Source organism: Acomys russatus, chromosome 14 (genome assembly GCF_903995435.1).
Source record: "Acomys russatus chromosome 14, mAcoRus1.1, whole genome shotgun sequence".
NCBI classification, from domain to species: Eukaryota; Metazoa; Chordata; class Mammalia; order Rodentia; family Muridae; genus Acomys; species Acomys russatus.
In genome coordinates, this window is record NC_067150.1 from 45,707,813 (window position 1) to 45,734,469 (window position 26,657).

Sequence of the window (26,657 nt, forward strand, 5' to 3'; positions counted from 1 at the left end):
ATGGCTAGCCTAGGCTATATAATGTGATTGTGCCTCAAAAAAGAAAAAAAAGAAAAGAACATAGCTCATTGATAAAGTCCTTGCCCAGGTAAAAAAACTGAGTGACAAATGTAGCACTATCCTCCCATTCAATTTCTTTGCTTCATTATTCATCCAAATGTGTATAGTAAAACATGTGAGAAATAATTTATCATCCACACTATTTTTAATGTTAACCTTCAGTACTCAATCATATTTTGCCACAACTGTTTCTCACTGTGCTAAGCTGAGCACCTATCAGAGAGCAATGTGAGATCTACAAAATATCCTATCGATTCTACAGCAGGGCTGACTTAGGGACATGGCAGCCACAAACAGGTGACAGGTACTCGATAATGTTAACTAAAAATAACTCATCACCTTTTAAATTTATTTTATTTTACTTTATTTCCAGTATGTCTACTGTACCCCAGACAGGGTTATTTTTAGGGTCAGTCTGTCTCAGAAGCACAGCGCAGCTGCATGTATCTTCCAAACCTAACACTCAGGAGACTGAGGATCTTGGGCTGGGCTTTGTAACAGCTTAGGGTGGATCATGAGACCCTTGTCTCAAAACATAAAGTCAAATAATATATATTTAAGTAAGTAAAGCGTGGAAGAACTCTTATGTTCGTTTACCAACTCCATTTATAATTCACCCTTCATCGTAAAGAATCAAACAACCTAGCGCATTCTCTACCTCTTTCCCATCACCTCCGCATAGAGCAGTAATTTAACGACTCACCTAAACATGCTTGCACAGATTTAAGATGAAGGTGCCACATATGGAGAACAGAGTTGTTATTGCTGTCCTTCTCAATGACTACTAAAAAGAATTTTTCTGAAAATGGTGGTGGGCGATATCCTATTGTTCAAAAGGAAAAGAATAATTAATTTTTTCTACAGGGCTAGAAAAAAATTTAATGGTAAAAAATAAAGAAAAAAAATCTCTTGAATTCACAGAAGTTGGAAAGAAAGCAAAATATTGATGACTTGAATCGGATTTGTCCTTTCTAAAATTCTTACTGACTTAACTCTTAACTCTTCCCACTGTGTGAAGGCATTAGGAAGGTAAAACCCTAATCTGACTGTAGTGTTTAGAGGTGGGGCCTTTAAAAGGCAGCAGGGTTAGACAAGGGCATCAGAGTGAAGCCACAATGGTTGCATACTGACTGGTGGATTTCTGATAGTTTGGGTTTTTTGTTGTTTTTCAAGACAGGGTTTCTCTGTATAGTCCTGGCTGTCCTGGACTCACTCTGTAGATCAGGCTAGCCTCTTATTCACAGAGATCCACCTGGCTCTGCCTCCTGGGTGCTGGGATTAAAGGCATGCGCCACCACGCTCAGCCTCTTATACCGGTAGATTTCTAAGAGGGAGAAAGAAGACGTTTGTTTCCGCTCTCCTCCTATGTGATATTCTGAGATGCCCCTAGGGCTCTGATATCTTCAAATACAATCTTTCAACCTTTGACCAAAATTCACCAAAAATCTCTCTTCTTTTTCATTTATACAGTCTATGGTACTGGACTACTGAAATACATCAGAGAACAGACTAGTATAGGAAAAAATCATTTTAAATATTTTTTTAAATATAACTGTTAATCTGGCTTTGTTGAATTATACAAAGAGGGTAGTGAGTTGGCTCAGTGGCTAAAGGAGCTTGCCACACAAGCCTGGCTTCCCGAGTTCAATCCCCAGAACCCATGAAAAGGAGGGAGGAGGGAAGTAACCCCACAGTTATACCCCTTCACGTGCACACCTACACGCTCACATCATGCTCTCATAATACCTCAGTAAAGAAAAGTTAAAATTTAAAAACACATAAAGGCCTACACAAAAGGAATCCGAAGATGAATTAACAATCAGGCAATAAAAACTAAACATGAAAGCCAGTAAGCTGGATCAGCGGTAAAGGAGCTTGCTGCCAAGCCTGAAGAGCAATCTTTAATCACCAGAACTCAAGTTGTTCTCTGAGCCCACATGTGCACCATGGTGCACATGTCCATGTACACACATACACATAATAAATAATAAATAAATAAAATAACAGAACGTTTTCATCCTATTATACTGCTTTTCTAATATGAAATAACACTTTTTTTAAAACTGTAAGTAATTGAGGCAGTGGTAAAAGCATAAAGAAACTTGTAGAAATTTCATGTTTGAGTACATTTTTCCTGTTAACAACTGAATTGTTTAAAAGTGAAAATGAGATCTACATTGAACACCACAAACTTCTTTTACAATGAAAGCTTGATCACTGAGAGCTGGCTCAGTTGGTAAGTGCTTGTCATATGAGTAGCAGAGTTTAGTCCCCGGTATGCACATGCACATAAAAATATGTGGACCTAGCTTGGATATGGAGTCAAACAAATTAAAAACACAAAAAGTGCCAGTATTTTAGGCATATGACACACAAACTACTTACTATGTGATTCTGAGGGTGTTTTTTTTTTTTTTAATTTCACTAGCTTGATAATGTAAGTAACAATATCTTCTTCAGAAGTGTAGGAAGGGGCTTTAGAGAGGGCTCAGAGATTGAGAGCTCTGGCTTCCCTGATGGATAGTTTTATGTAAGTCTGACATAAGTTGGAGTCACAGAAGAGGGAGCCTCATTGGAGAAAATGCCCCTATAAGACCCAGCACAGGGCATTTTCTTATTCAGTGATTGATGGGGAGGGCCCAGGCCATTCTGAGCTGTTCCATCCCTGGGCTGGTGGTCCTGGCTTCTGTAAGAATGAGGCTAGGAAAGCAAGCCACGCTGATCAAGCCAGTAAGCAGCTCTCCCCCTTGGCCTCTGCATCAGCTCCTGCCTCCAAGTCCCTGCCCTGTTTGAGTTCCTTTCCTGATTTCCTTTGGTGATGAACTGTGATGTGGAAGTGTAAGCTGAATAAATCTTTCCTCTTCAGCTTGTTTTTGGTCATGGTGTTTCATTGCAATAACAGAACCCCTAGTTATGACAGCTGCTTTCCAAGAAGAGCCTGGTTCAGCTATCAGCACCCACATGGCAATTCACAACTACCCTTATCACCTCCCCCAGCACTAGGAACTCAGTGGATGCAAAATACATACAGGCAAACCACCCAATACATAAAATAAAGTTGTTGTTTTTTAATTTTTTTAAAGCTAGAAAATACAAAAAATAAGGAAGAGGAATGGATGAGTAGAAATGTGCATATGAAGTCTTTAAAGAAAACTTATAAAGTTGGGAGAAAAGCCAAACACACACACACACACACACACAGAGAGAGAGAGAGAGAGAGAGAGAGAGAGAGAGAGAGAGAGAGAGAGAGAGAGACACTCTTAAGAAATATTAAGAAAAATTTTTTTGTTTAATTTGATAGAGGAATAAGAGATACACCCAAGGAGAGGAAATATCTAGAACCCCTTTTTAAACTAAAGAGGTGCTCATCATAGAGACGCATCTTTAGAGCAGGGCATACCTTTTCGTCTTAGTACATCATGACCTCTATAAACACAAAATCATAACTTCTAAAAGAAATACTTGATGCTGAATTCTGAAGTTGAAACTAAACATTATACTCTGTTTTTGAAAGATCATGTAGAAAAGCTATTTTCTTTCAAAAAGGCTGCTGACAACCAAACACAGGTCCTTTGGAAGAGTAGCAAGCACTCTTAACCAATGTGCCATCTCTCCAGGTGTCTGACCTATGTGCCCAAAGCTTGAGAGTGGCCAGGCGTGGTGGTGCACGCCTTTAATCCTAGCACTCGGGAGGCAGAGGCAGGCATATCGCAGTGAGTTCAAGGACAGCCTGGTCTACAAAGCGAGTCTAGGACAGCCAAGGCTACACAGAGAAATTCTGTCTCAAAAAAACAAAACAAAACAAAAACAAAAACAAAAAAATCCAGAGCTTGAGAGTGACCACCTAACACACACACACCATGATGAATTTGAAGGGCTTTTCAATAATTAAGCAAGTCCCTTTTTTGTTTTTCCAGATGAGGTGTCATTATCTTAGGCAGTTTTGGAATGACAGTGAGTCAGTCCACTTCATCAAAACGTACCTTGTGATGGCTGAAAAAATACTTCTGTTTCCTTTTCCTTTTTCTCCGTATCTTCCTTATGTGGTCTATATCCAATAATAAAATCTTCTTGAAATACATGGAGTAGCTGTGTATTTGAGCCACACTACAAACAAGATAAGTGAGTTTTTCATCTTTGGAATTCTTTATTTCCCATTCCCTACCTCCTCACCACTAATACAGAAAAGAAAAAAGAAAATCTTTCTACAACATCTATTCTTAATCTAACTAGAAAAATAGTAGCAGAAAAAACATTATTAAGATGTTCTTGAATTTTAAAAAGTATTTTCAAAGATAGCACAGCTAACCTCAAAACAGAACATAATGTGTGTCTCAAACCAACAAAACCACTGGAGCTGAAGAGCTGGCTCAGAGCCTAAGAGCCACATTCAGTGTCCAGGACCCAGGTCCTATGACTCACAACAACAACTCCAGCTCCAGGGGAATCAACCAATGTCTGGGGTCTCCTGGAGCCCCAACACTCACGTGTACTTATCCAGAATCAGATACACACATCTACACATAATTAAAAATAAAAAGAACAAATCTTTAAAAAGTACTCAAAAATAAAAGGTACTTAAATGGCCTGAACCATTTTCAGCAGAGATGACCACTGGAGAGGGCTGTGCTCACTAGACTAACAGACAACCAGCAGATTTTCCAAGTCTGCCTGAGAGCACTAGCAACAAACACTAAAGCTTGAGACAAAAATCACTCCTGTAGACCATGTAGTGGGGCCCATGAAAGCCTGTTTACAGCAGACACAGTCTGCAGAATACATTTACGTGAACGTGTACAGAGGGTTGTTGGAAGGACCTATGAAATGCACTGGAGATAAGCTGATGGCCATGTTTCCAGATCACAGGGAATAGAAGCGCTCACAAACAGCTATCTAGAACCAACTGGTGAAGTGAAATCCAAGGAGATGGCTCGAGTCAAGCCAGGGAATACAACAGAAGAGAGCTGAGATCACTGAGAACTTCAGAGAGTAGCTTTAATTTGGCACTGAAAGAACAGGGTGCGATCTGAAAAGTTCAGGAAAACTGAGCTCCTTACACGGAACGAAGCGAAGGACTATAATATTAGTTTAAGCCATAGAAACTGTATGTATCAAAGTTCAGGACTTTATTTTATTTTATTTTTGGGTCTCTTTAAGTATAATAATGTAAAATCTCTTTAAAAAATAAGGCCACCTTCCCAAGGTAAAAGAAAACAAATGAAAAGGGCAATGCCTTCATGGGTACAGAAGTTAGAGACCACAGTCCTGGCAATGCAAGCCTATAATCTCAGTACTCAGGAGGTTGAGGTGGCTGTGAGTTCCAGGCTGAGCCACACAGCCAGCTGCCTCAAAACAAACAAGAGAACAAAGAGAACTGACTCAGGGAAGGCAGTCAACATTGATGGAGGGAAGAGAAAACAAGGGAGGAAGGGGAAGGGGATGGAGGGAGAGACAGAGACAGATCAGAAAACACATTGGAAACAAACTACCCTGAGGTTTTTTTTTTAATAGACTCTGAGATTTATTCGCCAGTCATTTATTGGTTGTTAGGTTTTTACCACCCTTGTGCTACTCAAAATGTAAAGTAAAAACAAACAAACAAAACTATGTGAAAGTGGACTACATCGATGTCCCATGGTAAAGAGAGCAAAGAGGTGCAAGTGGGGGAATCCACTCTTCTAGATTTCTCTGGAAATAACTAGTAGAATGTACAAATGTACAGCCCAATAATGCAGCTTGAGGACAGAAAAGTTACAATTTCCTTGAAGGCATCTTTAGTAACTTGAGTCTGGCAGCCCCATTTTGGGACCAAAAGCTGATGTGTAATTTCTCCAAATTTAGAAACATCTTCATTTCTCTTAAGAATGCAAGCACCAAGCCAGGCGGTGGTGGAGCACATCTTTAATCCCAGCACTCGGGAGGCAGAGGCAGGCGGATCTCTGTGAGTTCGAGGCCAGCCTGGTCTACAAAGTGAGTCCAGGACAGCCAAAGCTACACAGAGAAGCCCTATCTCAAAAAAAAAAAAAAAAAAAAAAAAAAAAAAAAAAAAAAAAACAATTAAAAAAAAAAAAAGAATGCAAGCACCATGGAAAAATTGTGAGTAACTCTATACTTGACTTATTCTTCATTTTGTTTTGTTTTAAAGATGAGGTCAATTCTTCAAAGTAATCTTTTTTGTTTAAATGGCTGTGCTTTCTCTCTGAGTCCATGAACATGACCTTAAAGAAATAAAGATGACAGGGATAAATGAACGTTAGTGGGAGAAGGACTGTCCTCTTTTCCCAGTAGGAGGCAGAGAAAAAAACCTGACCACACAAAACCTTGTGAATACAAAGTAAAAATATATGCAGAGACTACATTCATCTGCATTTCAATGTACCCAATTAAAAAACAATCTGAGGCCCAAGCAAGTAAACGCTGAAATGAAAGCTAACATGGAAGGTGAAGGCAGGCACATCTGGAGTCTGTGCACAGCTGTACTGTGTCTACCTTCAGCATGTAGACACTAGGGTTATAGTTTCAAACTTCCTTTAAATAAGATTTGATCACTTCCCCTTGGTGGGGAGGCCCAGCAGGCACACAGAAGAAGGGGAAGCAAGCTATCCACCTGACAGGCTGTGTCATATGGTAGGGGAGGAGGTCCCCTTCTGTCAAAGGTCTAGGGGAGGGAAGCGGGGCGGAAGAAGGAGGGAGAGAGGGTGGGAACAGGAAGATACAAGCGAGGGGATAACAATCGGGATGTAATCTGAATAAATTATAATAAATGTTTAAAAAAGAGATAAAGACACAGATACAAGTCAATTAGAGAGCAGTAACTCGTAAGTCATTAGTAGATTTCCCCTCTCATTTTGGGGATCACTAGACATTGGATGTTTTACCAAATGAGAATTACCCTAAAATGAAAAAATATACACAGAAAACACTGAAATTAAATGCAGCATACTACATCACCAATTTGAAAGCATGGTTTTACTTGGTCAGTGATTGCATCAAGTTCAATAATGCAGCCTGGTCGAGCAGTGGACTGTTGGCTCACAATGTTAAACACTTCTCCAATAAGTTTCTGTAAACAACAAATGCAAAATGTCAATGATTAATAAAATTACCATTCTGTCAATATGAGATAGTATCATAGGCACTAAAGCCCACCCAAATATCACTGACAACAATTAATAGATTCAAGGAAATACATCAAATTTCCATTCTCATATCTGTTTTTTTTTAAGTTAAGACATTAGAAAACTGACAATATTAAGACAAATACTGTAACTTCAAAGCATTTAGCTATTTCAATATCTTCATCAAGACAAATGTGCCTAAGGACCTAGCCCAGTGCTGGAATATATGGCTTATGGATGTTTAGTGCCAGTTTTCAAAATACAACTCTCCAAATGAAATGCAGAGATCACAACTGACGAGTGGGCCTTTGTCTCTTGAGATGACATTGTTTCAACGAAAACATGAAGCTAGCTTCTGATCTCTTAAAGTTCCCCAAACTTCATACGGGGAAGGGTCTTCCCCCTAGCTCCACCAAGAAGCCATCTCTTTTAAATAAAAGCCTTTCAACACCTAACTGTCTTAGGACCCATCTCCAATGCCCAATGCCTTTCCCCACCTCAGCTTAGCCTAAACTCAGCTCTAAGAGAAAAGAGCATCCATACTGGATGTATAGGATCTTTCCGATTTGTATCAGTAGAATTCCAGAAAATACGGACTGCGATAGAGTCTGGGCTTAATAAACATGAGATAAAATAACTAATTAAGTAGTGCTGAATTTATTGGTATGAACACAGTCACTCTTGAGTTGGGATTTAAAGTGTTAGCTCAAATACCTATAAATGGTTTTGACATTCTACTGGTTTTCCTCAATGAAACCTGGGCTCTGGGGCTTGCCTTTGATCTCAGCACTCAGGGAGGCAGAGGCAGGAGGATTGCTTTGAGTTCAAAGTCAGCCTGGTCAACAAAGTCAGTCCAGGACAGTCAAGGCTACACAGAGAAACCTTGTCTCAAAAAAACAAAACAAGCAAACAAACCTGGGCTCAGCTATGATGAACACCCTGTAAGGCTAAAGTGTCAGGCCTTTGCTAGCACACACACAGACTGCTACTCAAAGTGCAGCAACAGACCAGTGGCAACAAGATAGTGCTGTTTAAAAGTGTATTGTGCATCTACACTTTAACAGTATCTCTGGATTTTTTTTTTTTTTTTTTTTTTTTTGAGACAAGGTTTCTCTTATAGTCCTGGCTGCCCAGACTTGCTTTTGCAGACCAGGCTGGCCTCAAACTCAGAGAGATCTGCCTGCCTCTGCCTCCTGAGTGCTGGGGTTAAAGGGCTGTGCCACTACACCCGGCTAATAAATCTTTTCTTAAAGGAGAAAAATGAGTACGATGCCACCAAAAAAAAAATTGTGAATCAATTTCAGAAGGTCCAAACACAAGATGTTTTACAGATGTTGCAGACTTATCACACCGCATCCCACTTACTCCTACTTCTAATGAAACTGCTATAAGGACTTACAGCTGTTCTTCACAGACTGACAATAAGGCCCAATTGCTGAAAATAACACCGACACAACTCACTGAATGCAGAGAAGTCAAGCTGGTGCCCACCTAGAGCCTTCATCCCTACCAACTAGTGTTCATTTCATAGTACTGGAAGGTACTCTGCATGCTACCAAAGGAGAAAGATAATCACCAACCAAGCTACAAACCCTTCCATCTATAATGGTGGTCTGCATGCAAGACACACAGGCTCAATTGTAGGGCCAAGCATTATCATTCCATGAGATAGAACCCATTCCTGACACTGCACAGGTGACCGAGAACCTGAAACTATGATATCCAGGGACCTATGAAAAAACCAAATCCTACTGTTCTGCAAAAGGAACACAGCAATAAAATGGCTCCTAATGACATTCTTCGGTACTTGCAGATCTGTAACTTGCTCATCTATAATCAGAGGCTCCCTCTTGCAATAGATGGGAACAGATAAAGAGACCCACAGCTAGACAGAGAGTGAGAGACCTAGGAACACTCAGTCCTAACTGAGATGTCTCCATCAAATCTCTCCCCTCAGAGCTCAGGGAATCATGTGTAAGATAAAACAGAAAGGTTGTGAGAGTCAGAGGAGTCAGAAGACACCAACGAAACAAGGCCTTCCAGACACACCAGGAGGGATGCACTTAGGAACTCACAGGGCTGTGGCAGAAGCCCAGGGCCTGCACAGGTCTGAGCCCAGTGAGGGTCCAGTGCTGAGAGAATGTGGACACAAGCCCCCAGCCCTAACCCAGGGGCTATCTGCAACCAATAACCGCCCACAAAGGAAAAATTAGTTCTCTCCAATGAAGCTTCATTGAGAATACAAACCACTCTCAAGGCCAGGCCTCACGCCCAGCGGCAGATGGTAATGCAAAGCAAAGTCAACGATACTTTCGGGGTTCTTTGTCTCATAACACATTGTCAAGAATTCCTTTTCTTCTTTACAAGTCCTCTGCATATATATTATGGTTTCTGGTTTTGTTTTTATGGGATTTCTGTGTGCAAATGTGTGTGTCCCTGCATCTACATGTGTTCCTTGTGCTTTTTCTTCTGTTTATTGTGTCCTGTTCTGATGTTTGTTCGTATTTTACTTTATTAGTATTTTTAGATGCCTGTTTATATCTTATTCAGAGAGAGAAAGAAAAGCACATTTGGATGGTTGGAGAAGCAGAGAAGGTCTGGTGGAAACGGGGGTGTTGGAGGAAGAAAAAATATAGACTATATGGTATTAAAGATGTTTTCTTTTTTAAAATTCTTTTATCATATATTGCATCCCAACTGCAGTTTCCCGTCCCTCCACATCTCCCCCCCCCCACCTCCCCTGGCCCCCAGATCCATGGCCCTTCCACCTCCCCTAAGAAAAAGCAAGCCTCCCAGGGACATTAACCAAACATGGCATAACAAGCTACACTAAGACCAGGCACAAACCATCACATCAAGGCTGGATGAGGCAACCCAGTAGGAGGAGAAGAGTCCCAAAAGCAAGAGAGAGAGACAGCCCCCACTCCCACTGTCAGGAATCCCACAAGAACACAAGCTCCTCAGCCATAACCTATGTGCAAAGGACTTAGGTCACACCCTATAAACTCCCCACAAGTCCCTGTCAGTTGATTCTGTGGGCCACGCCCCTATGGTGCCCCTGACCCCTCTGTTTCCCCTGATCTTTGCCCTCCCTCCTCTGCAGAACTCCCTGAGCTCCACCTAGTGCTGGTCAGTGGGACTCTGCAGCTGCTCCCACCAGCTGCTGCCTGAAGTCTCTCTGAGGGCCAATTATGCTCCAGTCCAGAACACTCTGCAGGCAGGACGAACTGTAGGTTGGAGGGTTTGTGTCTAGGCTGGTGTCCCAATCCCTCCACTTCAGGCCTTGCTTGGTTACAGAAGACGGTTCAGGCTCCATGTCCCCCACTAGTAGGAGTTTTTGCTAGGGCTACTCTTGTACAGTCTATGGAGTTTCCATTGCACTATGCTTCTACCTCACACTGAAATGCCCCCCAATTCTGGTTGTTTCTCTCAGTATCTTCTCCCTCTCCCTTGCCCACATTAGATCCCTCCCCGTCACAACCCTATCTGCTCCCAGTCCACTGGTGAAATCTATTCCATTTCCCCTTCGCAAGGGGGTTCATGCACACCCTGCCCTTTGCCTGAGCCCTCCTTGTTAGTCAGCCTCTCTGCGTCTGTGGACTGTAGCATGATTATCCTTCACTTTACAGCTACTGTACACGCATAAGTGAGAACACAGCAGGTTTGGCTTTTTGGGTTGCCTCACTCAGGATTGAAACTATTTCTATTCATTTTAATATTCTTATCATTGGGTACAATGTGCACATCTATTTTTCAATTGGGTCCTATCTACCCATAGTGGGTCACTGATAAAAATTAAATATTGGTAGATTAATGAATCAATGAATTGAGTGAAAACAAATTACGTGTTACATAGTTCCTACTCTGAAAGCTTATTTTTAGTAGTAAAAATACATATTACTTTTTCCTTTTTTTTTTTTTTTTTTTTTGAGACAGGGTCTCTCTGTGTAGCCTTGGCCGTCCTGGACTTGATTTGTAGACCAGGCTGGCCTTGAACTGACATCAATCCGCCTGCCTCTGCCTCCCCAGTGTTGGGATTAAAGGCATGCACCACCACGCCTGGCTTAAACTACTCTATTTTCAACCCCAGACTCCTCTCACATACCTAGTCATAGTCATCCTTAAGTAAGCCTACATACTTGATAAATGAATAAATCTAACATCACTGGCTATAATATTCAAAAGCTTGTGTTTTAAGTACTAAAATAACCAATATTCAAATAAAATTATAACTTAATATTAAAATATAAAACATCTTAAAATGTTTTTCTAAGCAGCTGAACACAATCTTTTCTTGATAATTAAGAGTACACATATGGACATTTACCAATGCCTGCACAAATCTAGTAATGTGCAGCAATGTCTTTATAATAATTAATTCCAAATATCCATTGCTATATAATGTGGAACACTGCTATTTTGGGAGGAGTGGATATTGTGATAGGGCCTCTCTACATAGCCCTGACTGTCCTCAAACTCACTATATATACCACCAGGCTGGCCTAAAACTTAAAAAGATCCACCTGCCTCTGCCTTCTAAGTACTGGGATTAAAGGTGTCTATCACCACACCACCCCCAGGGCAATGATCTAAGCCACACTTGAAAACCTAAAATTATATTCACCTCACACTCAGTATATCCCCAAATTAAATCATAAATACCTTCCAAGTATCTTGGCACACCAGAACCATAATCACATTAGAAAGCTCAGCATCATCTCTTTGTATCCACATTCAACCAATTAAGTCTGTTCTTTCCTGGTTTAACCAAATCCTACCTCTAGGTCCAGTCTGTTCAACCACATTCGGTTGACCTCAGTAGACTCCTTGCTCCCATATTTCCAGTGCACACCCACTATAAATCATCACACAAACTCATCACTTTGCTTCCCTGCTCAACACTTTCAACGTCTCCTAGATCTACTTCTCTACCTACTAAACAACATTCAAATATTTTCACTGAATGTCAGGTGGGCAGTGGGGGGAGGGTAAGCTGGTCTTTGCTCAGCATCTGCTAAAAATCTAATTTTGAGGAATAAGGAAGCATATGCCAACTTCTTGCTATTCGGACTCAGGGTTAGTAGGGGAAGTAGCTAGGGGAACTTGCAAAAAAGAAAAAGAAAGGGAAAGGATAAGCAGAAATGACGGGAGTTTTACAGAACAGCTACACTTAAGTTTAGACAGAAATAAATGCCAATCTCTGCAGTTTGTTTTAGAAAAGCAAATCCCAGAATCCTTGAATCATGCAACACTGAAACTCAAATGGCTCAAGAGTCTAAAGACGCAAAGGACTTGACCAGCTCCTGGCAATGCAATAGATGTAACTGGCAGGGGGCGGTAAAGGCAGAGACTCATCAGCAGAAGCCAGTCCTCCCTGAGCCACCAGGAGCTAGGACGGGCAAGCAAGGGTCTTCCCCAGCGCCTGAGAAGGCCTGACCTTTGACACCTAGATGTCAGGATAAGATATATATGTGCTAAAAACAAATAAAACACAGACCTTTTTAAATACATGAAGTAAAATTTTTAGAAATTATAAGGAAAAATATACAAACTCTCAAGTCCAGTTAAGAGACTTTAACATCCTCTCCGAACATTTGACAGAACACAAGAACTCAGTGCAGTACCCCTCAAATAGGGCCTGACAGTGGAAAGTTTCCTCAAGCTTACAGATTTGGGAGATAAGCAAACAGTCCCATGTCTGAAGAAGCTGAGCCTACAAGATTTGGAAGGCCCTTCCTGCTCTACTGCAGCAGTTAACAACTTGGACCAGCTGGAGCTGCAGGGAATGCACAGAGCTCCACAGTTGCAGCTTTTGTGAGCACCTGAACATACACCTGTGTGCAAACCCACATGCACCCACCACATACACATATAAAATAAATAAATAAACTTAGGGGGCTGGGAAAAATGGCTCAGTGGTTAAGAGAGATGAATGTTCATCCAGGACTCAGGTTCAATCCCCAGCACCCAGACAACACCTCACAAACGTATGTAGTTCTAGTTCCAGGGGATCTGATAACCTCTTCTGGCCTCCTCAGATACCAGGAATGCTTATGATCTACAGACATACAAGCAAGCAAAACATCCACATGCACAAAATAAAAATAAATCTCAAAAAAATTTAATTTAGAAAATAAACTTCACATTAATAATCTAAGTGCCTCTTTCCATAAAATGTTAAAAAGAAAGAAAGAAAGAAAGAAAGAAAGAAAGAAAGAAAGAAAGAAAGAAAACCCAAAGCAAGCAAAAGTTAGGAAACTGAAGATAAAGGGGAATGCGGAGCCTGAACCAACCATCTCCTGTAACCAGGCAAGGCTTCCAGTGGAGGGATTGGAACACCAACTCAACCACAAAACCTTCAACCTACCATGTGTCCTGCCAACAAGATGTGCTGGGGTAAGGGTGGCAGAGAACTTGTGGGAGTGGCCAACCAATGACCAGTCTAGCTTGAGACTCATGCCAGGAGAGGGAGTCCATGTCTGACCTGCCTGGAGGGCTAGGGACCAGAGGGTGGATAGCCTAGAGACCTGGGATAGAACCAAAAATGCCCAGGAAAAATAAAAAATGAGAAAGAGGAGGAGGAGGAAGAGGAGGAAGAGGAGAGGGGTGGAAAAAGGCAATGAAATGATTGCTAATGATACCCTGCTATACTTGTAGATCGGAGCCTAGCATAATGTCATGAGAGGGGCTTCATCCAGCAACTGATGGGAGCAGATGTAAAGACCCACAGTCAACATTAGGCAGACACACTACCACTGAACTGTCTCCCAGCCCTTCTATTTTACTTCAGGAAAGGTCTTGCTAAATTGTTTCGGCAGGAAAAACACCACAGGTAACCAAACTAAAAACAGGCTGATGTCTAATTGTCAAAAACAAAAGCAGGCTGCTGATGGCAAAAGCCTATATAGTCCCAACTACCCTGGAAGCTAAGACAAGACAGTAACAGGTTCAAGCCCTGCTGAAACAATTTAGCAAGACCTTTCCTGAAATAAACCAAAAGGGCTGGGAGACAACTACATTGCTAATTCTGCAGACTTTCTCCCATCCAGATACTAAGCAGGGCTGACCTTATTTAGCCCCCACTATCACTCAAAACAAGATGGATTTAGGGTGGTATAGCAGAGCTGAGACTTTCTCTAACACCAAGCATCCAAATGTTTTTCCTGCTATCTCTAGAACAAGTTTAATATGTATATTTTCCTATATGCACATTTATTTTCACTCAGGCAAAAACAAAGGTGTCATCTTTCCAAATCTTACCTATTCGTCCAAAGCAAAGCAAAACCCAGTCTTCAATAGAAATTTCCATATTGATCCTAATCTGATCTCTGCTGGTAAAAACATTTCTAGTGCCATAGATCTAGGAACTAACTGGACACTCCTAAATACCTCCAAGTCACTCTTAAAATTGCTGATCATTTATTAATAATTCTCTTTTTTTTTTTTGAGACATTTACATATGGCTCAAGTTACCCCAGAACTCACTATGGAACCAATGATGACTTCAAATGTCCTGATCCTCTTGCCTCCACTGCTCAAGCAATAAAATTACAATCTTGTGTCACCACACCTAGCTATTAATAATTCCTCTTTTTCAAATAAATTAAAATGTTATTAAGGGCAAACATAGTAACTATACTTTGTGTCCTCTACACATCAAGAGGTACACAGACACTCAAAAATAGCATCTGGTGTTCAAAACTTCACTTACTACTCACTTATGTACTTGGGGACAGGGCCCAGTAGCACACTGCAGTGCATATGTGGAGGACAGTTTGGGGCCAGAAGCTCTCTCCTTCCATTTTGCTTCTGAGGTAAGGCCTGTTGCTTCTGGTGTTGTGCTGCTTAAGCAAGCTTCTAGCTGATTCTCCTGTCCCACCACAGAAATGCAAGGGCTGCAGAGCTGAGCGTCCACACACGGCTCTCATGGCATCTGGGCTCAAACTCAGGTTGACAGCTTACAGGGCTAGCATTTTTACCTCCTGGGATATCTCCTCAGCCTAGTACCTGGTATTCAATACTGGAGACATTTTAGAACCTGTATTTTATAAAGAGATGTCTTTTGCAGTAAATGGACAATTCAATGTTCAAATCTAAATTTTAAACAAAATTTAAGACCTCTAGTCTCCTGTGTAACACTAGAATGAGGCACTGCTGCCACTGAAATATTATAGCCACAGGATATTTTTAAGTAAGTCAGGCTTGGAAATATTCAAATTTTCTAATATGAACAGTTAGGAAAGGATACTTTAAAAAAACATTTTTGAGCAAACCAAGATTTAGATACCCAAACTAGGGCTGGAGAGGTGGCTCAACAGTTAAAGAGTATGCGCCGCTCTTCCAGAGAACCCCAAATTTAGTTCCCAGCACCCACACTGGATGGCTTACAACTGTCTGTAACTTCAGCTCCAGGGGATTCTGACATCATCTCTGGACACCTGCACACACATTATACACACACGAAAACACACAAATACCCATAAATAAACATTTTTTAAAACTTTGTTTTAAAAATCTTTTTAAGAAATCAAACTAGAAAGTCAGTATTTTAGGAAAATAAGATATATGTTTTCTTTTTATGTGATTGCATTGGGATGTAGCATGTTATTTAAGTTTTAATTTGTGTATTTGTGTGTGTCTGTGTGTCTGTGTGTCTGTCTGTCCTACATAGCCAAAAACATATTCCCATTCCCCCAAATACCAACTGACAAACCATGGTCTTAGATGAAGTAAAAAGGGAATTTTTTATTAGCGTAGAAAAAGACTTGAAAAGTCTTACTGAGGCTTCTGGGTCTGACAGTTCATCTAATAATTTTCTTGCATCTACCACAGCTTGATAGAGTCTCAGATTTTTACCATCAGATGCAACAAAGCAAGCACTTGCAGAATTGCAGTATGTCCCTGAGAAAAGAAAAAAAAGTCTTTGGGTTACAGTGTTTAATTTATTTTTATTATTGATTGAAGTATAAGAAATAAGTAATTATAGCTTTCTTTCTAGGTAAAACTATCATTCAGAATCATAATTAAATGGCTACAATAAGCTTACTAACAAAAATATATAAGCTCATTAACAAAAAGTCAGTAGGAAAAATATAAAAACTTTAAAATTCTAAAGCTAAGCCTGTGCCAACATTTTGATAACCTATTAAAACAAAACCTAACGACTGGAGAGATGGCTCAGCAGTCAGAAGCACTGGCTAGTCTTTAGAGGACCTAGGTTTGATAGCCATCATCTTCATGGTGGCTCACAACTGTGTCTAACTCCAGTCCCAAGGCCTGATACCTTCTTCTGGCCTTGATGGCACCAAGCAGGCACGTGGTGCAAATATACATGTAGGCAAAACCCTCATACACGTGAAAGAAAAATAAATTTTTAAAAAGAGCTTAACTATGATAAACATAAATCACTTTGTGAACCAAAAACAGTGGTAATGTCAGCACATGGGATATAGCAGGATTTCAATGTCCGAGGCCAGCATGATCTACAAAGCATGTTGCAAACTTTGGTATCTCAAAAGAAAAATAAAGAAGAAAAAATATTTTGTTCATAAAAAATGATAACTTAAAAGCTTTTATTCATGATGGTAGTGCATGCCTTTAATCCCAGCACTCAGAAGGCAGAGGCAGGAAGATCACTGAGTTCAAGAGTGATCTACAGAGTACATTCCAAGATGGCTACACAGAAAAACCTGTCTTTAAAAAAATTAATTAATTAAAATAAAATAAATAAAAGTCTTTGCTCATTTTACAGTTAAATAAGTAAGCACTTACCAAGACAGTAACTAGGAATCAGGGTTGGAAGCCATGCCACGTTAGAGAAGGCTGAAGTGTGTAGAGAGTTAATTCGGGCCAGTTCTGACACTCCTCCAGTGTACGACAACGGCCCTATGGGGTCTACACGCCACAGAATAAGTTCGCTGTAGATTGCATTTGGGTCATGAAATGTACGAGTTGCTGCATTTCTAAGAGGCTGTTTCGATGAGTCTTTTGTGTGTTTTACAGGATCTATTAATCTATTTAATTTACTGTCTGAGTCCCACTGACAGTCTGACTCAGGAGTCAGCAGAGCGTTATGATGGGAGGACGTCAGCAAGAGCGGTAGAACGGAATGGCACGCCAAGTCACTGAGGTGGAACCGGTGACCACAGTATCGGAGTCTGTGGGACACGGTCAGAACAGTGGTAAAGGCTGACTTATCAGCAAAAGTGACGGCCCACTGATTCAAAGACCCATCTACATGTTTAGAAACCATCATTACCGTAGGCGCTAAAATGTTCATATCTGTACTGTGTGATGCCGAATGCAGCTGTGATCCATGAGAACTGTCTACAGACAGCAGCTCTTGGTGTAATGGAGTATGGCATGAGTCTTTTGTAGCATGTACACAGGCATACATCATGATGTTTTTACTAAGAGAGTTTGCATCCCCAGAGGGAAATGCAACAGGAATCCGAGAAGAAAAAGAAACCTGAAAAACATAAAATTATGATTCATTATAAGGAGTTTACTTTTCCAAACACACTATTTTCAAAATGCCAAATTCCAGCTTCTTAGCCGCCCCAAAAATGTTTAACTTCTACATAGTTTAATTCCTTTCTATTTATGTAATAAATCACTAGTAATATCCTAATACAAGCTGAATGATAAAGTCTCAAATATATTGCTGAATAGCTTATGTAACAAAATAATCACAATCATACTTAAATTATAATAAAACTAAGAACTGTAACACACACACACGCATGCACAAAAGCTTATAAAACTGAAGATGAACACAGGGCTATAACGCCAGCACTTGGGAGGTAGAGGGAGATGGGGAACCGAGGGTCATCCTTGCCAACAGGGCTAGCTCAGACCAGCCTGGCTCCATGAGATCCTGTCTCTAAAGACAGAAGGAGGAGGAGGAAGAAGTGGTACATCTTATTTTCAAAATAGTTACCTTAGTTGTACTAAAAATATTACAATTCTCAGAAAACACGAGTAGTCATTTAAATACTTGGCGTTTCAAAAGAGAAAAAACTTTCCTTTGAATTAACTAAATGTGCAAAGTGTATGGTACTGATCTTCTTTGAAAACAAGAATCTGTATTTTCCCAGTTGCTTACAAAAACTATTTTTTTAAGTAATTCTGAGAATCTGTGAGGTCTATATAGCATCTTGTTATTGTAAAACGACAATAATGTCTTCATCGGGGAACTGTACCTGGACTTGTCTAAATATTCCCGGGTTATATTCATCCAGATATTTTACATGCCACACTAGGAAGGTCCCGTCTACAGGGTGTATCGTGAACAGCATGTCGGGGTTCTTATTCCACTCTGTGAGCAGCGTTTCCATCTTGCGATCCAGCAGCACTGTCGGCAGGGGCACTGGGGTGCTGAGGTGTGGGTGGGTTCTGGGACTTCCCTCTCTTTCCCCATCTTCATGTTCTGATGATCCTGTGCCTGTCTCAGATTCTCGATCCAGAGATAATTCTAAATCAGAAAACATATTTATCAGAATATATACTACATAATGCTCTAAAATTCATTTAGAAGTTAAAAAACTATAAATTACCTTTCCAATTTATGGTCAGGAAAAGTATTTTCTTGACTGAATTGAAATTACTATATTTCTTACTTTTAGACAAATGAAAATTTCACATTTTCATTATTAAAATTAGCAAAACATATTTCCCAAAAAAGAGAGTATCATTTCCAAAGTACTACATTATTTAAGGTACTATAATAAAACAAATAAAGAATGATATATACAGACAGACAAGTTTTCCTGGCATGGAGGCACAAGTTTGTAATTCTAACTACTCAGAAGACTGAGGCAGAAAGAACTCAAGCTCAGGGCCAGCCTGGCAATTTATGAATGCTGTGTCTCAAACTAAAATTAAAAGGGCCAAGGGAGTGGCTCGGTCACAGAGAACTCTCCTGGCATGCATGAGGCCCTGGTTTAAGTCCACATCATAAACAGAACAAAACCTCAGCTAGAGTTACATGATGTGTCCAAGAACACAGTGCCTGAACTATGAGAAGTGACCGGTACGTACAGAAGAGAAAAGCAAAACGGGAAAGAAAAGAAGGAAGAATTCAAACTTGAAGAGGCACCACAGACAGGCTGTTTCCCTGTGTGGGGACCGTGCCAGGGATACAAACCATGATCCAGCTTCATGCGTAAGCCCCTCTCTCTTCCCTCCTGTGAGCGCTCATCGTCTTCTCTGTCCGCATCATCGCTTTCATGATCTAACTGTTTCTCAGAAAGTTTTCGTAATTGGTGCATAAATATTTCAGTCGATGATGTAAAATGAAATTCCTTGTTATTTAACCAATGAACTACAAATCCCCCATTGACATCATCAATATTAAATGCAGTGCCAACCAGGACGTTTGGAATATCTGTGGGAACAAAAAAAGAGTAAACTTTTAATATGGTGTTCTAATTTCTTTACAAGTGTGACGACTGTTTAACATGAGTAACCACATATTTACACAGAGAAGTCGCTAAACAAGTCAGACGACCCTGCCAGGGTTTGTAACAACGCTGACTGAATTTAATGGTGAATGTAAACATGTGGAACTAACAACATACTCCTACATGACATTAAATTGCAGGACTAATTTCAAAACCAAATACAGTACCACACCATAGTTGAATCTTAGTTTTTGAGAAAAGGGGGTGGACACAGCTGTAAGAGGAAACAAGAATTTTAAATGTGAATTGAATGTTATGCACTATGGAATGATTCAACAATTCCTCGGCCTGGTAACGATGCTGTACTATGTGAGTGAGTTTCCGCACTCCTAAGTTCCTCTTGAAGTTCCTCAGGATAAGATCCCATGACGTTTGCAGCTCACATTGAAAAGATGAAGGGAAAGAACCTCACTTACACGTACGCACACATGATCACATCTACTCACACACGCACATTAATGGCTAAACATAAGTGACAGCTATCAAAGTGTTCACTGCCCTACTGCTGTAATTTTGCTGAATGTCTAAAGCTTTCCTAACCGCTGAGGGGAATGAGCGTAAGAACACAGGAAAGAACCAGGTCAGTGGTCAGCAATTACAGTGCTTACCGGATAAGCAAGAGAAGCAGAGTGCGGACCCCGGAAGCCATGTAAAGGCGGGCATGATGAAGTTCCAGCAGCAGATGGCTGAGACAGGAGCCCTGAAGCTGCCGAGCCAGACTACCTACACTGGTGTGCTCTGGGTTCAATTGAGAAATCCTGCCTCGATAAATATGGGGGGTGGTGACTAAGATAGACTCCCAATGTAAGAGTGATTCCAGACAGCCAGGGCTAAACACAGAGAAACCCTGTCTCTAAAAACTTAAAAAAAAAAAATAGACTCCCAAGTTCACTTATGGACCTTTCTATAGGCATACACATTCATGAGTGCATATATGCATGCATATACACACTCACACACACCCCACATATATGCAAGCATGTGAATATACACATGTACACCACACACACATGACAGAAACAACAAAACCATATGCATACACATGTATCTTAAGGGGACAAATGAGCCAGGTGTGGTGGCGCACACCTTTATTCCCAGCACTTGGGAGGCAGAGGCAGGCAGATCGCTGTGAGTTCGAGGCCAGCCTGGTCTACAAAGTTAGTCTAGGACAGCCAAAGCTACACAGAGAAACCCTGTCTCGAAAAACCAAAAATAAAATTAAACTTTAAAAGGGGGGGGGACAAATGAATAGGTTATTAACATGTGATAAATCAATATAAACAGCATGACATTTGCCTAGGGCTGGGGAGTTGGCTAGTGGTCAAGAGTACTTTCTGCTTCTGTAGAGGCCTGGATTGGTTCTCAGCACTCACATGGCGGCTCACATCTATCTATAACTCCAGGCCCAGGCAAATCTGATCACCTTACACACCAAGCATGCTTTGGTGAATACACATACATACAGGCAAAAACACATAAAATAATTTAATTAATTAATTTTAAGTTAAAATTTTTGTCTTTTGGCTTAATCATAAATTTAATTTTTTTTTCTGAAAAATATGAGGAAAAAAGCATAACAGCACAAAATTATTTGCATTTAACAATTCATTTGGTCAATCTACAAATTGTATTTGCAACAGTACCTATAATACATCAAGCCAAATGACTTAAAAATCATATTTAAAACATTATGCAAGTGAATCAAGCATATTACACATGTCTTTAATCCTTGTACTCAGGAGGCAGAGGCAAGTGGATCTCTGTGGATTTTAGGCCAGCCTAGTCTACATACTGAATTCCAGGACTTTATAGTGGGATCCACTTTCAAAACCAAAACAAAACAAAATAATGCTGGAAAGCAAGGCTCAATAGCTACAAGAACATATAACCTCTATGTTTATCCACTGTGAAGCAAAGGGCATTCCCAGCCCACCTGGTTCCAGAGTATACACCGTTAAAGCCAAGCTTTCTAAAGTAAGTGGAATTTATTGTAGACTAACAAGGATGCATTTTTAAAAGTTATGTATTTATCACAGTCAACAACTCAGGAAAAGCTTCTTTGGAAAGATTAAAAATTTTATAAAAACCTAAAGCCACCAACATTTAAAATTTAAGTTAGAGGGCATTCTTAGACTATAATAGAGGTTTAAGAACAAACTGAGCATGATGACACACACCTATATGCCTAGACCTCTGAAGGCTAATGGTTACAGATTCAAGATCAGCCTGGGGTACAAACAGAGATCTTGCCTCAAAAACTCAAGACATGTCAAAAAGATCAAAATAACAATCACTCATTGTAGCATGAGCAAAGAGGACAATAACGAAACAACAACGTAGGCATGTAAAGGATAATTTTAAGCATCTCAGTAGCTGACTATGCTGAACCTTGCTTCAAACCCAGCTCCCTCCTTTTTGTGGACTCTCTCAACCCTCCATTCTGATTCCTTTGTCAGGTGCCAATACCTACAATACTCTCTTTCTCCCTGAACCCCTCCCACACAGTGGCCACCTCTGGCCTAAATTCAGGTAGGCAATTTTTATTCTCCATCCTTGTCCTCCAATACAATTTCTCCAGTACCACCCTCAGCCTGGTGACAGCCTTCTTATTGGTGCCCCTCCTCCCACCTCAACTCCAGCTCTTAGTTCAGACCCAGGGACCCCCAGCCCATTCACCCTGTCTCTCCAGATCATGCGTTGCTTTACTGTAACCTATGTGCAGGATCCCCTCTTCCACCATACCTCCAAGTCTCTGGGGACCTGTTATATTGGTATGGATCCACCTTCGCTCCTCTCAGTCTTTTCAGCTAGGCCACCTGTATCCCCCTCTACCACCCACCAACCTGCAGGAGCACTCTCTACCAGGCACCAGAGCAAACACACTTTTCTAAGATCCAGAGAGGGCAACAGACACCAAAGACTGGAACACCCACCCAACAAAGGCAGGCCTAGACACAAGCACCTAGATCATCTCAATCATCTTAACCCCAGATGCCTAGGCACCATCACTAAAACACAAACAACAGACTCTCTGCTCCTCCTTGATCCAGAGACAGCCACATCTCCTTGTGTGGTGCCAGCCTCATCCCTTAGACATGATGGTATTGGAATGAATGGATTTGGCCGTACTGGGTGCCTGGTTACCAGGACTGCCTGCCTGCCTAGTAATGTAGATACTGTTGCCATCAATGATCCCTTCATTGACCTCAACTACATGGTCTATGTGCTCCAGTACAACTCTACCTATGGCCAAGTTCAACAGCATAGTCAAGGCTGAGAATAGGAACCTTGTCATCAATGGGAAGATGCTGGTGCTGAGTATGTTGTGGCGTCTACTTGTGTCTTCACCACCATGGAAAAGGCTAGGGCCCACTTAAGGTGAGACCAAAAGGGTTATCATCTCCACCTCTTCTGATGAAGACCCCATGTTCTTGAACCAGAAGTATGACAACTCACAGAAACAGGGTTGTGGACCTCATGGCCCACATGGCTTCCAAGGAGTAAGAAGCCCTGGACCACCCATCCCAGCAAAGACAGCAGAGCAAGAGAGAGGCCCTCGGATGCTGAGGAGTCCCTGTTTCAACTCAGCCCCCAACACTGAGCATCTCCCTCACAGTTTCCATCTCAAACCCCCCAGTATAACAGGAGAGGCCTAGAGCTCTACTCTGTTGAATACCATAAATAACGTTACTGCACCCACACAAAAAGATAATATTAACAGCCAAGACAATATCCCTCCACCAGAGCCCAGTAATAGTAAATTGGAGCAGGCCCTGAGAAACGCAATATATCTGAAGAGCAGGGCAAGACAAGAACATCAAAATATCAATTATGATTATGTTCAAGGACCTTAAAGGGAATATGAATAAGTCCCTTAATGAAGCCTATGAAAACACAAACAGTGGGATGAAATAATGTAAACAGCTCAAGACATGAAATCACTAAAGAAAACTCAACTGAGAATTGAAAACTTAGGAAGTACAACAAAAATGTCAAAGGTAAGCCTCACCAACAGAGCACAAGGCTCAGAGACAGAGTCTCAGGCATTGAAGACAAGGCAAAAAAAATGAATTTCCCAATCAAAGATATGTTGAATCTAAAATAATCCAGGTACAAATGTCCAAGAAACCTGGGGCACTATAAAAAGGCCAAATCTATGAATAAAAGGAGTAAAAGAATAAAAGGAGTAAAATGATGAATGTAGAGAAGACATAGTAATAAAAGCTACAAGGGGAAAAGAGACCAAGTAACATACAGGTGGACCCATCAAAATAACACTCAACTTCTCAGCGGAGACTCTAAAGCCGGAAGGGTCTGGCCAGATGTGCTACAGACTCTAAGAGACCACAGGTGCCAACTTAGACTACTATAGACAAAGAAAGAAAAACATTCCACAATAAAATCAAATTTAAGCAAATAAAGCTTACTGAAAGCCTAGAAGGAAAACTTCAACCTGAAGAGGTTATCTCACCCAAGAAAACACAAGAAATAATCTCAAACCAGTAAATCAAAAGGGAGGGGGCCCATATCCTAACAACAAAATAATAGGAATCAATAAATACTTCTCCTTGATAATTCTCAATACTCAATACTCAAATCCCTAATAAAGAGACACAGACTAACAGATTGGCTTAGAAAACAGGATCCATCTCTCTGCTGCATCTAAGAAACACACTTTACCATCAAGAATAGACACCACCACAGGCGAAAAGGATACAAAAGGTATTCCAAGCTAACGAACCCAGGAAGCAAGCATGTGTAGGCATTTTAGTACCTGACAAAATAAACATCAGATCAAAACTAATGAAAAGAGGTAGGGAAGGACACTACGTACACATCATAGGAAAAAAACTACCTAGAATATACTGACATTCTAAACATTTGTGCACAATACATAAGGGCACTCAATGTTCATAAAAGAAACACCACTGCTAAAAATCACATATTGACCTCACACAATGATAGTGAGTGAATTCAATACCGCACACTTGCCATCAGACAGGTTATCCACACAAAACTACACAGATAAATGCTAAAGTTAAATAATATCATAAATCAAATGGACCTGGCAGGTATTTACAGAACATTTCACTCAAACACAAAATATATACATATATATACTTTTTTCTCAGCAGCTCATAGAACTTTCTCCAAAACAGGCCACATACTTGTACATAAACAAGCCTCACCAAAAACAAATACAACACACAAAAATTGAATAAACACAGTATATCCTATCTGACCATCACGGGCTGTTGTATATCAACAACAAAATTATACAAATTCAGGAAAACTGAACTCACTACTGAATGAAAAACATGGTTCAAGGCGGAAACTAAAATACTTTTTTTTTCTTTTCATTTTTCAAGATAGTGTTCCTCTGTGTAGCCTTGGCTGTCTTGGACTTGCTTTGTAGACCACTAAGCTGGCTATGAACATACAGAGATCCACCTGCCTCTGCCTCCTTGAGTGCTGGCATTACAGGTATGTGCCACCATGCTTGGCTTAAAATAGTTTTAAAATTAAATCAAAATTAAAATACAACATACCCAAAACTATGGGACATAAGAAAGGCAGTTCTAAAAAGGCTAGTTCATAGCACTCATATCCAGACCTATGGAACAAAATAAAGGCCACTCTAAGACGTAAGTTCATAACACTAAGTGCCTACATTGTGTTGGGGGGGGAGGTATCTGATAAACAAACACCTTCAGTAAAGTGACTGGATACAAAAGAAGAAGAAGAAGAAGAAGAAGAAGAAGAAGAAGGAGAAGAAGGAGAGGAAGAAGGAGAGGAAGAAGGAGAGGAAGAAGAAGAGAAGAAAGAGAGAAGAAGACGAAGAAGAGACGAAGAAGAAGAAGAAGAGAGAAGAAGAAGAAGAAGAAGAAGAAGAAGAAGAAGAAGAAAGAAGAAGAAGAAGAAGAAGAACAACAACAACAACAACAACAACAACAACAACAACAACAACAACCAGTAGCCCTCCTGTACACAGACAACAAACAGGTTAAAAGATAAATTAGGGAAACAACATCCTTCACAATAGCCACAAATAATATAAAGTATCTTGGTGTGACTCTAACTAAGCAAGTGAAAAGACCTATATAACAAGAACTTTAACTCTCTGAAGAAAGAAAATGAAGAAGATATCAGAAGATGGAAAGATCTCCCATGTTCATGGACCAGTAGGATTAATATAGTAAAATTGGCCATGTTACCAAAAGCAATCTACAGATTCAATGCCATTCTTATCAAAATTCAACACAATTCTTTACAGATCTTAAAAATTTTTTCTCAACTTCATATGGAAAAACAAAAACGGAATAGCTAAAACAATCCTGTACAATAAAAGAATTTCTAGAGGTATCACCATCCCTGATTTCAAGCTGTACTACAGAGACATAGTACTAAAACTCAAAAGGTATTGGTTTAAAAAAAAAATAGACAAGTTCATCAATGAATTGAATCAAAGACCCAGATATAAGTCCACACACCTATGGACACCTAATTTTTTATTTTATAAAAGCCAGAAATATACAATGGAAAAAAGAAGGCATCTTCAATAAATGGTGCTGGTCTAACTGGACATCAGTATATAGAAGGACACAAACAGATCTATACTTATCACCTCGCACAAAATTCAAGTCTAAGTGGATCAAAGACCTCAACATAAAACCAGATACACTAAATCTATTAGAAGAGAAACTGAGGATTAGCCTTGAACTCATTGGTACAGGAGACAACTTCCTGAACAGAACACCAACAGCTCAGGCACTAAGCTCAACAATTAATAACTGGGACCTCATGAAACTGAAAATCTTCTGCAAGGCAAAGAACACTGTCAATAGGACAAAACAGCAGCCAACAGACTGGGAAAAGATCTTCATCAATCCTACATCCAACAGAGGAATAATATCCAAAATATATAAAGGACTCAAAAAATTAAACACCAACAAACGAAATAATCCAAATAAAAAATGGGGTACAAAGCTAAATAGAATTCTCAACAGGAATCTCGAAA

At 40.3% G+C, this 26,657-nt stretch overlaps 1 protein-coding gene across 4 annotated transcripts in view; it reads right to left on the minus strand.

Moving 5' to 3' along the window:
* Dmxl2 (Dmx like 2) overlaps positions 1-26,657 on the minus strand; it is a 128,538-nt gene that overhangs the window by 55,111 nt on the left and 46,770 nt on the right. For all 4 annotated transcript variants that reach the window (XM_051156466.1, XM_051156464.1, XM_051156465.1 and 1 more), the window contains exons 10-16: positions 19,324-19,563; positions 18,380-18,651; positions 16,950-17,646; positions 15,958-16,079; positions 7,034-7,123; positions 4,044-4,167; positions 764-883 (exon numbers count right to left, since the gene is read on the minus strand). In XM_051156466.1, the coding sequence (XP_051012423.1) occupies positions 764-883; positions 4,044-4,167; positions 7,034-7,123; positions 15,958-16,079; positions 16,950-17,646; positions 18,380-18,651; positions 19,324-19,563 (1,665 nt within the window). The remainder of the gene's footprint in view (positions 1-763; positions 884-4,043; positions 4,168-7,033; positions 7,124-15,957; positions 16,080-16,949; positions 17,647-18,379; positions 18,652-19,323; positions 19,564-26,657) is intronic.